Here is an 18,888-nt window from a genome sequence, read left to right as displayed (position 1 = left end):
GTGTCCGATTCGGGTAACCAAACAAGAAAGAAAAAATCATTTCGGTTTGTTGCTTGTGACAAATGAAAGCGGTTCTGCACACTACTGCTACATCAAAAATTTCTCCCGACTTGTGAGACCCCAGGTTACAAAACATCAACAGAAGATTTATATGTGTAAGATGTGCTTTAAGTATTTCGCTAATCAACCTCGAAAATCAGGACTCACAGCTATACAGTGTCTTGAAAAGCACAAGATTAAATGTGGAAATAAATCTTAACCAAGATTTTGGTAATTTGTCTGTGTATTTTTTTTTGTACTTGTAGTAGTGTAGTATGTATGCAATAAAAGTTTTTTTAAAAGAACTTGTGGTGTTTTTTATTTTCTCAAACCTGTCACTATTATGTTAAATTGTTATATTTAATTTTTTTGCTCTTACTGGTTTCGAACCAAAGACGGGGAACCATCGAATCAATATGTAAATTAATGAGTGATTTATTTAATGAATTTTGGAACTTTTCCCGAATTTCTAGCTAAATAATTACACGATTCCAAGATGGCGGCCAATTGACAAGATGGCGGGCACCTCCATAATAAATGATTACTGCACTCTAGCGGGTAAGAATTAAACTAACATGACGTCAGCGCACTCTAGCCGACGATACAATGATGATTATGGCTTCCAGCATCGAAGACAAGATGGCGGACATGACGTCATACTAGGTAACGATATATATGCTTTTGAAAAAAAAGTGGTTGGGAGTCAGTATGCCAGCAGCCACCATGGGGGAAGGATCGGTCGCCATTTTTATTTTTTTGCACTCGTCGGGTTCGAAATGAGGACTCCGAGCTCCGTGTCGTAAAAGTATATTTTTATAAGTATTTATTAAAATTTTATTATTAGAATTTTTTTATAATTTTTAAAAAAAAATTCGTTAAAATCGGATAATAAATAAAAAAGTTAAAGATGGCGGCCGTAACGAAAATTGCAACGGTGACGTCATCATCCAATATGGCGGAAAACACAATGCCGGAATTTTCGAGAACACAATGACGTCATCCAAAATGGCGGATCCAAGATGGCGGATCCAAGATGGCGGATCCAAAATGGCCGCCGGGGTCAAGGTCAAGGTCAAAGGTCAAGGTCACAACCATCCAAGATGGCCGCCGTTACATCACAATCCAAGATGGCGGAAAACACCACAGACACCACACCCTGGACCCTGCGCTCGGATGCCCATTCCTATACTACTATTATATTTTAATAATTTGTTGCGCGTATTCTAATAGTCTCGATTGATCGATGTACATACAATAATGCAAATTATTAAAAATTCTAAATACACCACAGATAACGAGGAATTATATTAATCATGTGTTAGTGCACGTACTTAGCGATACACTGTGGCTTGTCGTGGCTGTACAACTACCAGTAAATATCATCCGCAGCTCTCTGGAAGTCTCGTCAACCACGCCATGACTAATCATTTACTAAATTTGGTAACAAAAAAAAACGTGTGGTCGGCGCACTTTGAGTGTCTCCTCCCCTCCCTAGCCCACTCAGCTGTTCGACTCAGCTCACTTCCCCTCATTCCTTCACGAGTCGGTGCGGCTTACATCGTAAACACACGTAAAAAATACCGCAAAAAAATTAGCACCAGCGTAAAATAAAAATAAAGGCTATAAACTTAATTAAGATTACCTTTAAAAGTACATAATAAAAATTACTGATAAAAAGTACAAAAATAATAGTATCAACCTACGCGTAAAGTTACCAAAGTAATTATTTCGTAACCAAAACGGTGCCCCAAACAAACTGTGAAATACAACAAATCTGGAGAGATAAATTACAAACAAAAGTTTCTCGTTTAAATTTTTTCTATAGTTCGTGCAGAGTTATTTCAATCGGAGGTGACGACATGCACACCAGTTATCGTTATTCTGTATATACGAACTCTCATATGCGGGAGTTGGAAGGCTATGGCCAGGAATGATTATGTGCATGTATAAAGGTACTGGACTCACCTATTACACGACCTATATTTAATGCTTATCATTCCTCAGCATTGTGGGCCACTATATTAACTAAGGCAATTTTTCGGAAACTATATATATATATATAATCCCCTTCCTACCTAAAAGAGCGCTATTGGACTTCAGAACACAGAACAGGTAGCGGATCGTAGAGCTTGTGAGAGAAGGTAGAGCTCAAAATTATTTTTCAGCGCAGTTTGTGCTTGAAACGGCCACTGTAGGGTGCATTTATATTTCAAACCTCTTGCGGTCAACGTGCAAGATAACGCCAAAGTTCAGTTCTGCAGGATGTAAATTGTTCAAGATAAGATAAAAAAAATTAAGTGTTACATAGGACGCGGACGGCGGAATGCTCCGAGTGCTCGCATTCGTGGGCGTCGAAACACTCACAACGCTCTAGAACGTGCTCACAACGCTCTAAAACGTGCTCACAACGCTCTAAAACGTGCTCACAATGCTCTTGTATGTGCTCACAATGCTCTAGAACGCGCTCACAATGCTCTAGAACGCGCTCACGATGCTCTAAAACGTACTCACAACGCTCTAGAATGCGGTCACAATGCTCTAAAATGCGCTCACAACGCTCTAGAACGTGCTCACAATGCTCTAGAACGCCCTCACAATGCTCTAAAACGCACTCACAGTGCTCTATAACGCACTCACGGTGCTCTAAAACGTGCTCACAATGCTCTAGAACGTGCTCACATTGCTCTAGAACGCGCTCACAATGCTCTAAAACGCACTCACAGTGCTCTAGAACGCAATCACAATGCTCTAAAACGTGCTCACAACGCTCTAGAACACGCTCACAATGCTCTAGAACGTGCTCACAGTGTTCTAGAACGCACTCACAATGTTCCATGAAAACAGCTAAGAGACTACAGACACTCCCTGCCAGCGACAATGGAAGTTTACAAGCAACCTGGCATCGTTATACATACGGGAACATAACCTCACTTATGTAAATACCCTTGGAAATAGGCCTATACTTGAAAAAATTTATAAACACAATTTGTTTCACTAATAATCACAATTAATAAATGTTTTTAATTGTATTGACCAGAATTCAATATCAGTTACTAAAGTATATGGTTTAAAAGCACATACATAATTTTTATTTCTATGTAGCCTTTTTTTATCCCGTCAATTTTTGTTGCATGCTGTGTGCGATTGTAAAAGTTCATTCTCATCATTTGGTCATAACGCGCATAAATAAGTATAACTTAACCCTATTTTATATCAATTAACTTGAAAATAAACTTGAAACAGTTTAAAAACACAATTTATATCACTAATAGGGGCCTATTCATAATATTTTTTTTCCCCATGATATTAACCAGTATTAAATATCAATCACTAAAGTGTAAGATTTCAAAACACATATAAAAATATTACTTGTATGTAGCCTTTTTTTCATCCTGTGAAAATTTCGTGGCTTAGTGCACGCGCACCGTAAAAATTCACTCAACATTGTTTTATAACGCGCCTGAAGAAGTATAATTTCAAAAAAAAATGAAATGCGGATTGTCAGCCTTGCATGATTAGATTTTAATGTGACAGACTAGGTCTTGGTAAATAAGCTTTTAATTTGTTTTAAATAACTAACTTATAATAATTTGTTAATTAAAAAAATTTACGTATTAGGTTTCATGGTGAATGATTTAATGTCTCTAGATTTTTGCACAGTTATATTTATTGGAAAAGTTTATTCCTGGATCACATGATAAAATATTGTGTTCCGAGATCGCTATACATAAACTTAAAGGCTAAAACTGCCTGCAAACCTGGTCAAAAGGACCTAGACAAACGCTTATCATTACAGTGTACATTTAACCCACCTCACACACATCACTTACCAATGGCACGGACTTTGAGCCAGAAGTTAAACATTAGATAACATCAGTGTTCTGTACAGAATAATCACTGAAAATCATTTAGTCACGTGACCAACGAGTATAAAATCGCTGTGTTGGGGTGATCAGCTGATCACATAAATATTTTTTTTTTCAGCACAATCAGTGTATCTTCAGGTGCTTACCTCGGCTGTGGTGACAGAAACAGCCATGGTGTAGTCGGCTATGGTGATGTTGTCTCCAGCGACCCAGCGCTGGCCATTCATCATCGAGTCGAAGATACTGAGTGCCTCTTCCATGGAAGCAAACTTGCCCATGTCCTTTCGTTGCTCACGATAAACTGTGAACTGAACACGATAAATACACTACCGTTAAAAAAACCTGCAGTTAATCAGACAAAATTGATGTGTAGGTACATTGAACTGACATTAAGTAAAACATTTTTAAGTGTACTACATAGTGTAGAGATTTACCTGTTTATGTTTTGGCATATTATAGAGTTTTTGTTATGAAGATGTTATTTGCAAAGCCACAGAGTGTTACAAATTACCTATAATTTTTGAAGTATATAATGTATTTTTAATTCAAAATAAATACATATTTGAATATTAAATTTAGTTACAGTGTCTCAAGACTAAGGTCTGCCTTTAAAGTAAAAACTAAAATATTTTTATTCCCAGTAAACTCTAGTATCAGCAATACCAAAAACACTCTGCACCTGTTAGGAACGAATATGGTACAAAAAATTCCTTCTTGATACAGCCTACAGTCTTAGGTACATTTCGAAGTACGTACTTATTCTGAAAACTTGTATAAACTTCTGGAACATTAAAAAAAACCTAATGTATATAACATCCTGGTAAATATTTACAATCGCGGTAGATGCCAAAAAAAATGCTAAAAATCCGAAAATACTTTTATTCTATGCTCTTTCACTTCCTCTTTTCAAATCAACCGGCGGAGATAAGAAATTCCAAATACTTTAGGAGATATGGAATTTTTAAATTTTGAACATGTAGAGTAGCGGTATTTGCGAAAAATAATTCTAAAAATCTGAAATTACTTTTATTATATGCTCTTTCACTTCCTCTTTACATTAAAACCGGCGGAGATAAGAAATTCCAAATACTTTAGGAGATATCGAATTTTTACATTTTCATCACAATACCTGTGAATTCAGGCGGCCACCATTGTTTCTTGTTTACGAGACGAGTATAATTTTTTTCCGCGTAGGTGAACCGACCATTGTTGCTTGTTTACGTTTATGATTTTTTATTTTCGCGACGTACGTAGAACGACTACATCATTTTCTACTAATGGCAAAGGAATGTACCCGCCTCTAACGTATCTGAGTTTTTAACGTTTCAAATTTTAATGTTTTATTTGTTGCGCAAGTAATAAGTAAAAAAATTACGTGAGTTCCTACCGTTCATCCTTTGTCCCGGTTTGTTAGGTCAGGTCAGCTACATTATAAATACTTTAAAACTAAACAACCATTAAAATTAATTTATATTATTTTTAATGTCTGCTTAGTTTGAAAGTATTAATAATGTAACTGACCTGACATAATCGAACATTTTAATTAATTAGGCATCCACGAACAGTAAATCAAGACGCACATAAAGTTCTGCCATTCCCGATTACACCCGAACCATTATTTACCTTCGGCCAACCTCGGTTTTATTTATTAATATTTATATTTCTCTGTTTATTTTAATGTAGCTATACTAACCTAACTAACCGTCCATAGTGTTTTAAAGTGTTTTAATGTAGCTAACCTAACATAACATAACTATAATAAAAGTATTTTCAGATTTTAATAGATACTCCTAAACAAGCAACAATGTAGTCGTTCACCTACGTTGCGGGAAAAAAAATCATACTCGTCTCGTAAACAAGAAACAATGGTGGCCGCCTGAATTCACAGGTATTGTGATGAAAATTTAAAAATTCGATATCTCCTAAAGTGTTTGGAATTTATTACCTCCGCCGGTTGATTTGAAAAGAGGAAGTGAAAGAGCACAGAATAAAAGTATTTTCAGATTTTTAGCATTTTTTTTTTGGCATCTACCGCGACTCTACATATGATGAAATTAAAAACTTCGATATCTCCTAAAGTATTTGGAATTTCTTACCTCCGCCGGTTGTTTTGGAAAGAGGAAGTGAAAGGGCACAGAATAAAAGTATTTTCAGATTTTTAGCATTTTTTTTTTGGGATCTACCGCGATTGTAAATATTTACCAACATCCTATACTATCCCTGATACACAGTATTCCATAATGATCGATAAAACATTTTCTCATATTTCATGCTGCGAAAATGTTTCGAAAGTTTTTAACTAAATGCATGGGGTCGTCCATTAATCACATGATGTTTTTTTAGCAAATTTTTAACCCCCCCTCCCCTTAGTGATTTGTAGTGAGGTTTTAGACTTAAACCACAACCCCCCCCCCCCCCCCAAATAAATCACGTGTATTTTTTTGGTACAAAATATATTTAAAAATTTCAGAATATTATCTTTAAATATAGGTATAATCTAACTTAATTCTGGAAAATTAAGCATAAAAATAATAAAGGAAAGGCATGTATTCGGCACCAAAATCACAGTCTTACTGGCGACTGGCAAGCCGAGCCGGGTGGTTATGTTGCGGCGGGCGGGGATATTGTTGCCTGGCTACGGCGAGTCAAAATCACGCGTCGCTTTTCGGTTTAGTAGAAATCGGGCGAAAAAATAAATACACGTGATATCTCTCTACACCCCCCCCCCTCCCCCCTTGTGATATTTCGTGATTTCCCCCTCCCTTTCGAGCCTCACGTGATTAATGGACGATCCCATAGCTTAAAATAAAATACAACCAATTGGACAGTAAGGAAGTACCTATAAATTGTTTTTTAATTAACCCCCCCCCCCCCCTCTTTGGGTTAGTTTTACTGTAATAGTTCTCATCAAAAAATGTTTCAGCAAAAGGTTTTAGAAACATTTTATGATTTTTAAAATAAATTATAACGGATTTAATAGTATACCTACTAAAAAAGTTATATATATTTTGGTCTTTCAACTCTTGTTATTTCCACCCCTTGCAGTAATGGTTGGTTCAATAAAAATTTGCTTTAGACAAAAGTGTTAGACCAAATTAAGTAAGTTAAAATAAATAAGAACGGATTCAATAGTCTATACGGCACGAAAGTTTTATTTATTTATTTTATTCCAATCCCTGTTATTTTCAACTCCTCGTAGTATAGTTCGTCCTATCACAAATTTTTTCAGGCCAAAGATTTAGAAACATTTTTCGAAGATTTACAACTTATTATTATTATAGATTCAATTGTTTACCTATTAAGGGAGTTATGAAAAAAAAAATTGTCAATTAACCCTGTTTATTTCACCCTTTGATGCAATGCTTGGTTGTATCAAAGAATGTTTTTGACAAAAGTTTTTGATAATATTTTTAAGGTTTACAAACAATCTGAACGGATTTAATAGAGTAACTACTAAGGGAGTTATGAATTATTTTTCCTTCAACCCTCGTTCTTTCCCACCCCCTTCCTATAATTATTGGTCGTACTTATAAAAAATTATTTCGGATGAAAGTTGTAGATTATATTTTTTAAGGTTTTACAATAAATAATAACTTATTTTATAGTGCACTTGGTACGGATATTATGAATTTATTTTAATCCAACCCTGTTTTTTTTCTACTGCTTGCAGTTATGGTTAGTCGTATCAAAAATGTATTTAGACAAAAGTGTTTGATATTCCTCCTACGAGTACAAAAGGATGCGTTATTTGTCATATTAGGATGTTTTGCCATTTTTCTGTTTTTCAAAAACACTTTCCCATATTTATCCCTTTGGTGGTATTTGGCCCATTAACGAAATCGACCGAGATTTTCCATTACTGTATTTTATGTATCAGTTTGGAAGTGATTTGTGAAATATTACGGCAGTTATTGTGTCCATAAAAATGTGATATATATATATATATATAAACTTTTGATTTGACGAGGGTTTTGTGGTCTATGGACCATGAAACGAAAAATTAATAAACATTTTCCGGAAGTCACACTATTGTAATGGCAACAATAGGTAGTCTTTCTTCGAAATCTACCTAAACAGTCACTAAAAACAGTCTCTATGGAAGAAACAATGGTTTAACACGGTTGTGTTTTTGCACCACAAAGGATATTACATACAGAGAAGATGAATGGGAAAGAGAAATAAAGATAAATACTTAGACAAGCAATAATGTTTAAACATCTTTAAATGTGTACAATATTCGTAAAAGTTGATTACGTATATTCATAATGATTACACGGCTTCACTTGACTGTCATATGGATACTAAGTTATTAGCCAGTTTAGTGTTATTTTCGACATACAACGGAATGTTATACAATCGAGGGAACGCAGATTAAAAATAGAGTTCCCGTAAATGAACCAATTATAAAAACCTTAAGGCCTATAGTCCTATATATAGTTTCTATTTCACTAATATTCGTATGTTGTGTGGAAGTTTACTGGTGTTCTTGAGATACGTTGATCATAGCGGGCACACGTAGAAAGTGGTTGATTAAACACCTATGTCAACAATACAGCACTATCGACAACTTATGTCCAAAAATAACTTGAGTTATTTAGCTTATTAGCATAGAAAAAAAAAGGCCCAAACATCGTTGAGTTTTATAAACTATCTTGGCGTTCGAGGTTGAGCCGTGGCAAAGTTGTTGATTGTAGCTGGTTAAAAAAAAGTAGTTGATTAGAAAATGGTCTATTTTAACTGTACAAAATTATTATGTGCACGTTTCCATGGTAAAAAATATCTGCTTAGCCTTACTGTTAAACTTTCAGTTATATGAATAACATTTCAGGTTATTATATAAGGTATATATCATTGACGCAATTATTTGGTCTAAAATTAAAGATTTTTATGATCGCGTCCGCAACGAAAATTGCTACGATAACGGACTAGGTCGAGGTCTTGATCTCAGTTGCTTAGGGCAGCTTGTGTTTAGGGCTTTAAGCCGTTTTTAGGAAATTTCAAGGTGTTTGACATTTTTGAGTAATAAAATGGGAAAATAAAAAAAAGGGGAATTTTTCTCTCGAAATAGAGAAATTTCTAGTTCTGAGTCATTTTAAAACAATTTTTGAGGATTTATGAGAGTAGTATAGGTTAGCCGGAACTGGGACAGGCGCCAGGCGCGAGGAGCGAGGAGACGGTCCGCCATCTTGGATTGTGACGTCACGGCGGCCATCTTGTATGAGTGTAACGGGACACAGCGTAACGGGACAAGTTTGACTTTGACCTTTGACCCTCAAAATCCGCCAAAATTGGGCAAAAATTGCCCAAAATTCCACAAAATTCGTCCAAATTTACATTTCTGTGAAAAAAATTCCGCCAAAAATTCTCAAAAAATTCCACAATTTAAAAATCAGGATTTCGAAAATCCTCAAAAGTCGTTTTGTCCTAGAAAGAACCCAAATTCCTAAAAGCGGCTTAAAACTCCTAAGAGCTAGCCGCTCTAAGCCGCAGAGGTCATGACCTTGAAAATTAGGATGCCATGACCGCCATTTTGAATGATGACGTCACCGTTACAATTTCCGTTACGGCCGCCATCTTTAACTTTTTTATTTATTATCCGATTTAAACGAATTTTTTTTTAAAATTTATAAAAAAATTCACTTAATAAAAATTTAATAAAATATTAATAAAAAAAATACTTTTACGACACGGAGCTCGGAGCCCTCGGTGCGAACCCGGTGAGGGCAAAAAAATAAAAATGGCGACCGATCCTTCCCCCCGTGGTGACTTTTGGCAGACTGACTCCCACCACTTTTTTTCAAAGCATATATATCGTCACCTAGTATGACATCATGTCCGCCATCTTGTCTTCGTTGCTGGAGACCACCATCTTGTTTTCGTCGGCGAGAGTGCACTGACGCCATGTTAGTTTAGTTCTTATCCGCTAGAGTGCAGTAATCATTTAGTACTGTGACACCCACCATCTTGAAATTTGGCCGCCATCTTGGAATCGTGTAATTATTTAGCTAGAAATTCGGGAAAAGTTCCAAAATTCATTAAATAAATCACTCATTAACTTACATATTGATTCGATCGATTCCTGTCCTCGGTTCGATACCCGATCGATGCAATAATGTTTAATTTTATGTAAAAAATAATAATTTCAATAAACCATGTTCAACATTCGTAAAGAGACTTTAAATCATCTACTACCATCATCCTATCAGACAACAAGACCACCATATTGGAAATTCGTAATTGTAATGCTAGAGATTCGGGAAAAAGTTCAAAAATCATTAAATAAATTTGTAATCCATATAATGATTGATTGGATCGACTTAGGTCCTTGGTTCAATCCCTGGCCGATACAAAACAACTTTAATTTAAAAAAATACTAAAAAAGTGTTAGGTTTGAGAAAATAAAAACACCACAAGTTCTTTTAAAAAAATTTTATTACATAAATTCAATACACTACTACAAGTACAAAAAAAAAACACTGACAAATTACTAAAGCCTTTTGGATTCCTCGATTCAAACAGTCTTCTTATTGTACGGAATAAGCCTTTTACATGACTTTAAATGTCTATCCGATCCGGTCATCACCGCAGCCAGAGACGGACTGAAGTTCATATCACTTATATAGTCTCATTAGCCGGTACAACACATGAGTCAAATCAATAACCATGTTCATTATATGTCTCGGAGCATTTTTTATAATGACGATGTAAGCTATCGAGACGTGAAATTAGTTTATTGCACTTATTGCACTGAAATTGTATTCTTTGAACATTATAAGAACAACCGCTTCTTTCATGTCTGCGAGCATTTGAGGTGATAGTAAATGATACACCACAGTATTTGCACAGATGCGAAGTACGCTCTTCATTAATTGAAGTATTCAATGCTGATGAAACTTCAGCTAATGGTGGAACAGCACATATCGAAGTCTCCTCCAGTGTTGTCAGAGGCGTTGCCAACGGGATCTGCTCCAACATCGTCGGCGCCGACGTCATGGTTCCCGTAGTCGATGGTACATCCTCCATCGAGTACGACGTTAAAGTCGGCAAAGATGCCATCGAAGTCTCAAGAACAAGCAATTACACGTCTTATGCACCAGAAGAAACAAACTAGGTGATCCGTACACCGTCGACGTCAGTAACAAAACTGAGCGTCCTGCTGTCTAGGACTCGCTTATATACATGCACCGTATGGAATAATACGCTAGTCAAACCAAGAACATTTTACTAAAATACTAGAGTCAAAACAACATTAAAAAAATAGAAGCACCATCAAAAAAAAAGGAAGCACACTTGGAAGCACCTTCAAAAAAGGAAAAAAAAATTGGAAGCACCATCAAAAAAAGGAATCACACTTGGAAGCACCTTCAAAAAAGAAAAAAAAATTGGAAGCACCGACTACGAAAAGGCAGCACATTTGGAAGCACCGACTACTTAAAGGCAGCACATTTGGCAGCACCGACAACGAAAAGGCAGCACATTTGGCAGCACCGACAACGAAAAGGCAGCACATTTGGAAGCACCGACAACGCAAAGGCAGCACATTTGGAAGCACCGACTACGAAAAGGCAGCACATTTGGAAGCACCGCCTACGAAAAGGCAGCACATTTGGAAGCACCGACAACGAAAAGGAAGCACATTTGGAAGCACCGACAACGAAAAGGCAGCACATTTGGAAACACCGACTACGAAAAGGCAGCACATTTGGAAGCACCGACAACGAAAAGGCAGCACATTTGGCAGCACCGACAACGAAAAGACAGCACATTTTGCAGCACCGACAACGAAAAGGCAGCACATTTGGAAGCACCGACAACGCAAAGGCAGCACATTTGGAAGCACCGACTACGAAAAGGCAGCACATTTGGAAGCACCGCCTACGAAAAGGCAGCACATTTGGAAGCACCGACAACGAAAAGGCAGCACATTTGGAAGCACCGACAACGAAAAGGCAGCACATTTGGAAGCACCGACTACGAAAAGGCAACACATTTGGAAGCACCGACAACGAAAAGGCAGCACATTTGGAAGCACCGACAACGAAAAGGCAGCACATTTGGAAGCACCATCATCGAAAAGGCAGCACATTTGGAAGCACCGACTACGAAAAGGCAGCACATTTGGAAGCACCGACTACGAAAAGACAGCACATTTGGAAGCACCGACAACGAAAAGGCAGCACATTTGGAAGCACCGACAACGAAAAGGCAGCACATTTGGAAGCACCATCATCGAAAAGGCAGCACATTTGGAAGCTCCATCAACAAAAAAAAAAAAGGCAACAAGGAAGCACAAGTTACGAGATCTAAGTCTTAGAAATCAGAATACAAGAAATAAAAACATTAAATTCTTATAATTTAAATTGTTTATTTTATTGCTTTACATTATACAAATGCAAGTAAAACAAGCCATTATTGTATGTAGCCAGCATTCCTCAGTTCCTTGAGTATGAAGGATATTTCTTTGATGCACGAATAGTTTCCTGCACAAAGCGAACCATGTAGAAGTCTTAACCGGTCAACCAATATGTTTGGATCTTTCCATGATGTGTAATCAATCTCTTCTACCACCATCTTCCTTGCACCTTTATAAATATTATGATCTCTGGTGTCTTCCGTTTTACCACCAACCTCAGGGTAACTTTAATATTTGAGACGGTGATCATCACAAGCTTGATCAGATTTATTTAATATATCACGTCGTTTCCACCGTTTCGGTCTCAGGACACCGCCACATTCTTCGATCTTGGCAGCTTTAGGTGCTTCATCATAGTCTATGTCTTTGTCAACAGCCTCAGAGTCACTGTAACAATCACCGTAGAAGGAATCATCTTCAGCCAATTTTCCGTAATATTTCGATGTTGATGATGTTGAAGCGTCTTCATCGTCTTCATGCTTCCTTTTTAGGAGTCCATCATTTTTACAAAGTAGGAAAGATCTACTTGAATTCGGCTGGAATATATTCTCACTTTTCACGTTAAGGATTCTTCCATTGTCTTCATTCTTCCGTAAATCATCAACCTCCTTCAATTTAAGTTCTTTGTCGAGATCGGAAGAGCCAAGAAAATTATTGTGGTAATGCAGATCACTCTTCCTTAGGATGGTAGATTCATCGTTGTCCTCTAGCTTGTACGCAGGCTTGGCGCTACAAGTTCTTCCATGTCTTTTTAGGCTCTCTCTCCGCGTAAACGACTTGCTACATCGTACACAACTTATCATATTGCGCAGTGGATTTTTAACACAGTCATTCTTCTCGTGTTGTCTTTTATTCTTTCTCAAGATAAAATCTTTACTGCAAAACTTACACCTATGTTCTTTCGATACAGCGTCAGATCCCAAATCAGAATTCATATTAGTTACTGAGACTAATACCAGATACCAATTGAGTGTTTTAAATTAGATTCAATACCTAAATAGAAATTTTTTCATATTTCATCAGCGAGAATTAATATATCTCCTGCAAAAGTACTTTATGCATGTAGTTCTGCTTTTCAACAACAGATGTCGCCACATGTTGCTTGCAGGTAAATAATATTTAGTTATTTTATGCGGGATGCGGGATGCTCACTAACGATCGCAAAAGAAGGATGGCTTCGCTAGACTCCAAGGAAAAGGAAGTTCGTCTTGCATGTTGGTGCTCCACAGATGTCTCATGGCATAATATTAATTTGACTGAGTAATGATATGTGTTAATTCCACCTTATAAAAATATTGCAATTTTTGATTTAGTAGCAGAAATTATCGAATTAAATGTAACTCCAAATAAAATGACATGTCTCATTAGACAAAAAAAATCCATGCAGAGAGCGGTTTCTCAGAATAGTCAGAAACACTTGAAGAAACCACAGGAATGATTGCAAGAACACGAGAAAACCATCAAAATATTGACAAGAATATTCAGGAGCACACGGAGAAAACCACCATAATATTGACAAGAATAATCGGAAGCACACGGAGAAAACCGCCACAAGTTTTCTTTGTTATCATAAAATTACAGAAAAAAATCAAAAATAAAAAAACACAACAAATTCAAAAACTGATTATGCTAGCTTGTGAACTTCTCATTGTTGAGCAAAGATAGAGTTCTAGTCCATGCCAGAATCAGTTTTTGAATTTGTTGTGTTTTTTTATTTTTGATTTTTTTCTGTAATTTTATGATAACAAAGAAAACTTGTGGCGGTTTTCTCCGTGTGCTTCCGATTATTCTTGTCAATATTATGGTGGTTTTCTCCGTGTGCTCCTGAATATTCTTGTCAATATTTTGATGGTTTTCTCGTGTTCTTGCAATCATTCCTGTGGTTTCTTCAAGTGTTTCTGACTATTCTGAGAAACCGCTCTCTGCATGGATTTTTTTTGTCTAATGAGACATGTCATTTTATTTGGAGTTACATTTAATTCGATAATTTCTGCTACTAAATCAAAACTTGCAATATTTTTATAAGGTGGAATTAACACATATCATTACTCAGTCAAATTATTATTATGCCATGAGACATCTGTGGAGCACCAACATGCAAGACGAACTTCCTTTTCCTTGGAGTCTAGCGAAGCCATCCTTCTTTTGCGATCGTTAGTGAGCATCCCGCATCCCGCATAAAATAACTAAATATTATTTACCTGCAAGCAACATGTGGCGACATCTGTTGTTGAAAAGCAGAACTACATGCATAAAGTACTTTTGCAGGAGATATATTAATTCTCGCTGATGAAATATGAAAAAATTTCTATTTAGGTATTGAATCTAATTTAAAACACTCAATTGGTATCTGGTATTAGTCTCAGTAACTAATATTAATTCTGATTTGGGATCTGACGCTGTATCGAAAGAACATAGATGTAAGTTTTGCAGTAAAGATTTTATCTTGAGAAAGAATAAAAGACAACACGAGAAGAATGACTGTGTTAAAAATCCACTGCGCAATATGATAAGTTGTGTACGATGTAGCAAGTCGTTTACGCGGAGAGAGAGCCTAAAAAGACATGGAAAAACTTGTAGCGCCAAGCCTGCGTACAAGCTAGAGGACAACGATGAATCTACCATCCTAAGGAAGAGTGATCTGCATTACCACAATAATTTTCTTGGCTCTTCCGATCTCGACAAAGAACTTAAATTGAAGGAGGTTGATGATTTACGGAAGAATGAAGACAATGGAAGAATCCTTAACGTGAAAAGTGAGAATATATTCCAGCCGAATTCAAGTAGATCTTTCCTACTTTGTAAAAATGATGGACTCCTAAAAAGGAAGCATGAAGACGATGAAGACGCTTCAACATCATCAACATCGAAATATTACGGAAAATTGGGTGAAGACGATTCCTTCTACGGTGATTGTTACAGTGACTCTGAGGCTGTTGACAAAGACATAGACTATGATGAAGCACCTAAAGCTGCCAAGATCGAAGAATGTGGCGGTGTCCTGAGACCGAAACGGTGGAAACGACGTGATATATTAAATAAATCTGATCAAGCTTGTGATGATCACCGTCTCAAACATGAAAGTTACCCTGAGGTTGGTGGTAAAACGGAAGACACCAGAGATCATAATATTTATAAAGGTGCAAGGAAGATGGTGGTAGAAGAGATTGATTACACATCATGGAAAGATCCAAACATATTGGTTGACCGGTTAAGACTTCTACATGGTTCGCTTTGTGCAGGAAACTATTCGTGCATCAAAGAAATATCCTTCATACTCAAGGAACTGAGGAATGATGGCTACATACAATAATGGCTTGTTTTACTTGCATTTGTATAATGTAAAGCAATAAAATAAACAATTTAATTATAAGAATTTAATGTTTTTATTTCTTGTAATCTGATTTCTAAGACTTAGATCTCGTAACTTGTGCTTCCATGTTGCTTTTTTTTTTTTTTTGTTGATGGAGCTTCCAAATGTGCTGCCTTTTCGATGATAGTGCTTCCAAATGTGCTGCCTTTTCGTTGTCGGTGCTTCCAAATGTGCTGCCTTTTCGTTGTCGGTGCTTCCAAATGTGCTGTCTTTTCGTAGTCGGTGCTTCCAAATGTGCTGCCTTTTCGTAGTCGGTGCTTCCAAATGTGCTGCCTTTTCGATGATGGTGCTTCCAAATGTGCTGCCTTTTCGTTGTCGGTGCTTCCAAATGTGCTGCCTTTTCGTTGTCGGTGCTTCCAAATGTGTTGCCTTTTCGTAGTCGGTGCTTCCAAATGTGCTGCCTTTTCGTTGTCGGTGCTTCCAAATGTGCTGCCTTTTCGTTGTCGGTGCTTCCAAATGTGCTGCCTTTTCGTAGGCGGTGCTTCCAAATGTGCTGCCTTTTCGTAGTCGGTGCTTCCAAATGTGCTGCCTTTGCGTTGTCGGTGCTTCCAAATGTGCTGCCTTTTCGTTGTCGGTGCTGCCAAATGTGCTGTCTTTTCGTTGTCGGTGCTGCCAAATGTGCTGCCTTTTCGTTGTCGGTGCTTCCAAATGTGCTGCCTTTTCGTAGTCGGTGCTTCCAAATGTGCTGCCTTTTCGTTGTCGGTGCTTCCAAATGTGCTGCCTTTTCGTTGTCGGTGCTTCCAAATGTGCTGCCTTTTCGAAGGCGGTGCTTCCAAATGTGCTGCCTTTTCGTAGTCGGTGCTTCCAAATGTGCTGCCTTTGCGTTGTCGGTGCTTCCAAATGTGCTGCCTTTTCGTTGTCGGTGCTGCCAAATGTGCTGCCTTTTCGTTGTCGGTGCTGCCAAATGTGCTGCCTTTAAGTAGTCGGTGCTTCCAAATGTGCTGCCTTTTCGTAGTCGGTGCTTCCAATTTTTTTTTCCTTTTTTGAAGGTGCTTCCAAGTGTGCTTCCTTTTTTTGATGGTGCTTCCAATTTTTTTTTCCTTTTTTGAAGGTGCTTCCAAGTGTGCTTCCTTTTTTTTTTGATGGTGCTTCTATTTTTTTAATGTTGTTTTGACTCTAGTATTTTAGTAAAATGTTCTTGGTTTGACTAGCGTATTATTCCATACGGTGCATGTATATAAGCGAGTCCTAGACAGCAGGACGCTCAGTTTTGTTACTGACGTCGACGGTGTACGGATCACCTAGTTTGTTTCTTCTGGTGCATAAGACGTGTAATTGCTTGTTCTTGAGACTTCGATGGCATCTTTGCCGACTTTAACGTCGTACTCGATGGAGGATGTACCATCGACTACGGGAACCATGACGTCGGCGCCGACGATGTTGGAGCAGATCCCGTTGGCAACGCCTCTGACAACACTGGAGGAGACTTCGATATGTGCTGTTCCACCATTAGCTGAAGTTTCATCAGCATTGAATACTTCAATTAATGAAGAGCGTACTTCGCATCTGTGCAAATACTGTGGTGTATCATTTACTATCACCTCAAATGCTCGCAGACATGAAAGAAGCGGTTGTTCTTATAATGTTCAAAGAATACAATTTCAGTGCAATAAGTGCAATAAACTAATTTCACGTCTCGATAGCTTACATCGTCATTATAAAAAATGCTCCGAGACGTATAATGAACATGGTTATTGATTTGACTCATGTGTTGTACCGGCTAATGAGACTATATAAGTGATATGAACTTCAGTCCGTCTCTGGCTGCGGTGATGACCGGATCGGATAGACATTTAAAGTCATGTAAAAGGCTTAGTCCGTACAATAAGAAGACTGTTTGAATCGAGGAATCCAAAAGGCTTTAGTAATTTGTCAGTGTTTTTTTTGTACTTGTAGTAGTGTATTGAATTTATGTAATAAAATTTTTTTAAAAGAACTTGTGGTGTTTTTATTTTCTCAAACCTAACACTTTTTTAGTATTTTTTTAAATTAAAGTTGTTTTGTATCGGCCAGGGATTGAACCAAGGACCTAAGTCGATCCAATCAATCATTATATGGATTACAAATTTATTTAATGATTTTTGAACTTTTTCCCGAATCTCTAGCATTACAATTACGAATTTCCAATATGGTGGTCTTGTTGTCTGATAGGATGATGGTAGTAGATGATTTAAAGTCTCTTTACGAATGTTGAACATGGTTTATTGAAATTATTATTTTTTACATAAAATTAAACATTATTGCATCGATCGGGTATCGAACCGAGGACAGGAATCGATCGAATCAATATGTAAGTTAATGAGTGATTTATTTAATGAATTTTGGAACTTTTCCCGAATTTCTAGCTAAATAATTACACGATTCCAAGATGGCGGCCAAATTTCAAGATGGTGGGTGTCACAGTACTAAATGATTACTGCACTCTAGCGGATAAGAACTAAACTAACATGGCGTCAGTGCACTCTCGCCGACGAAAACAAGATGGTGGTCTCCAGCAACGAAGACAAGATGGCGGACATGATGTCATACTAGGTGACGATATATATGCTTTGAAAAAAAGTGGTGGGAGTCAGTCTGCCAAAAGTCACCACGGGGGGAAGGATCGGTCGCCATTTTTATTTTTTTGCCCTCACCGGGTTCGAACCGAGGGCTCCGAGCTCCGTGTCGTAAAAGTATTTTTTTTATTAATATTTTATTAAATTTTTATTAAGTGAATTTTTTTATAAATTTTAAAAAAAATTTCGTTTAAATCGGATAATAAATAAAAAAGTTAAAGATGGCGGCCGTAACGGAAATTGTAACGGTGACGTCATCATTCAAAATGGCTGTCATGGCATCCTAATTTTCAAGGTCATGACCTCTGCGGCTTAGAGCGGCTAGCTCTTAGGAGTTTTAAGCCGCTTTTAGGAATTTGGGTTCTTTCTAGGACAAAACGACTTTTGAGGATTTTCGAAATCCTGATTTTTAAATTGTGGAATTTTTTGAGAATTTTTGGCGGAATTTTTTTCACAGAAATGTAAATTTTGACGAATTTTGTGGAATTTTGGGCAATTTTTGCCCAATTTTGGCGGATTTTGAGGGTCAAAGGTCAAAGTCAAACTTGTCCCGTTACGCTGTGTCCCGTTACACTCATACAAGATGGCCGCCGTGACGTCACAATCCAAGATGGCGGACCTTCTCCTCGCTCCTCGCGCCTG

The 18,888-nt window shown here is 37.3% G+C and overlaps 1 protein-coding gene across 1 annotated transcript in view; it reads right to left on the bottom strand.

Annotated features, from left to right (window-relative positions):
• The window catches only part of LOC134542545 (glutathione S-transferase 1-1-like), a 52,530-nt gene that overhangs the window by 9,945 nt on the left and 23,697 nt on the right, over window positions 1-18,888 (bottom strand). Inside the window, exon 3 of the mRNA XM_063386906.1 lies at window positions 4,052-4,213. Within this exon, the coding sequence (XP_063242976.1) occupies window positions 4,052-4,213 (162 nt within the window). The remainder of the gene's footprint in view (window positions 1-4,051; window positions 4,214-18,888) is intronic.

Source organism: Bacillus rossius (assembly GCF_032445375.1).
Source record: "Bacillus rossius redtenbacheri isolate Brsri chromosome 9 unlocalized genomic scaffold, Brsri_v3 Brsri_v3_scf9_1, whole genome shotgun sequence".
NCBI lineage: Eukaryota > Metazoa > Arthropoda > Insecta > Phasmatodea > Bacillidae > Bacillus > Bacillus rossius.
The sequence above is the reverse complement of the archived record's forward strand: the minus strand, read 5'-3'. Positions and strand labels throughout refer to the sequence as shown.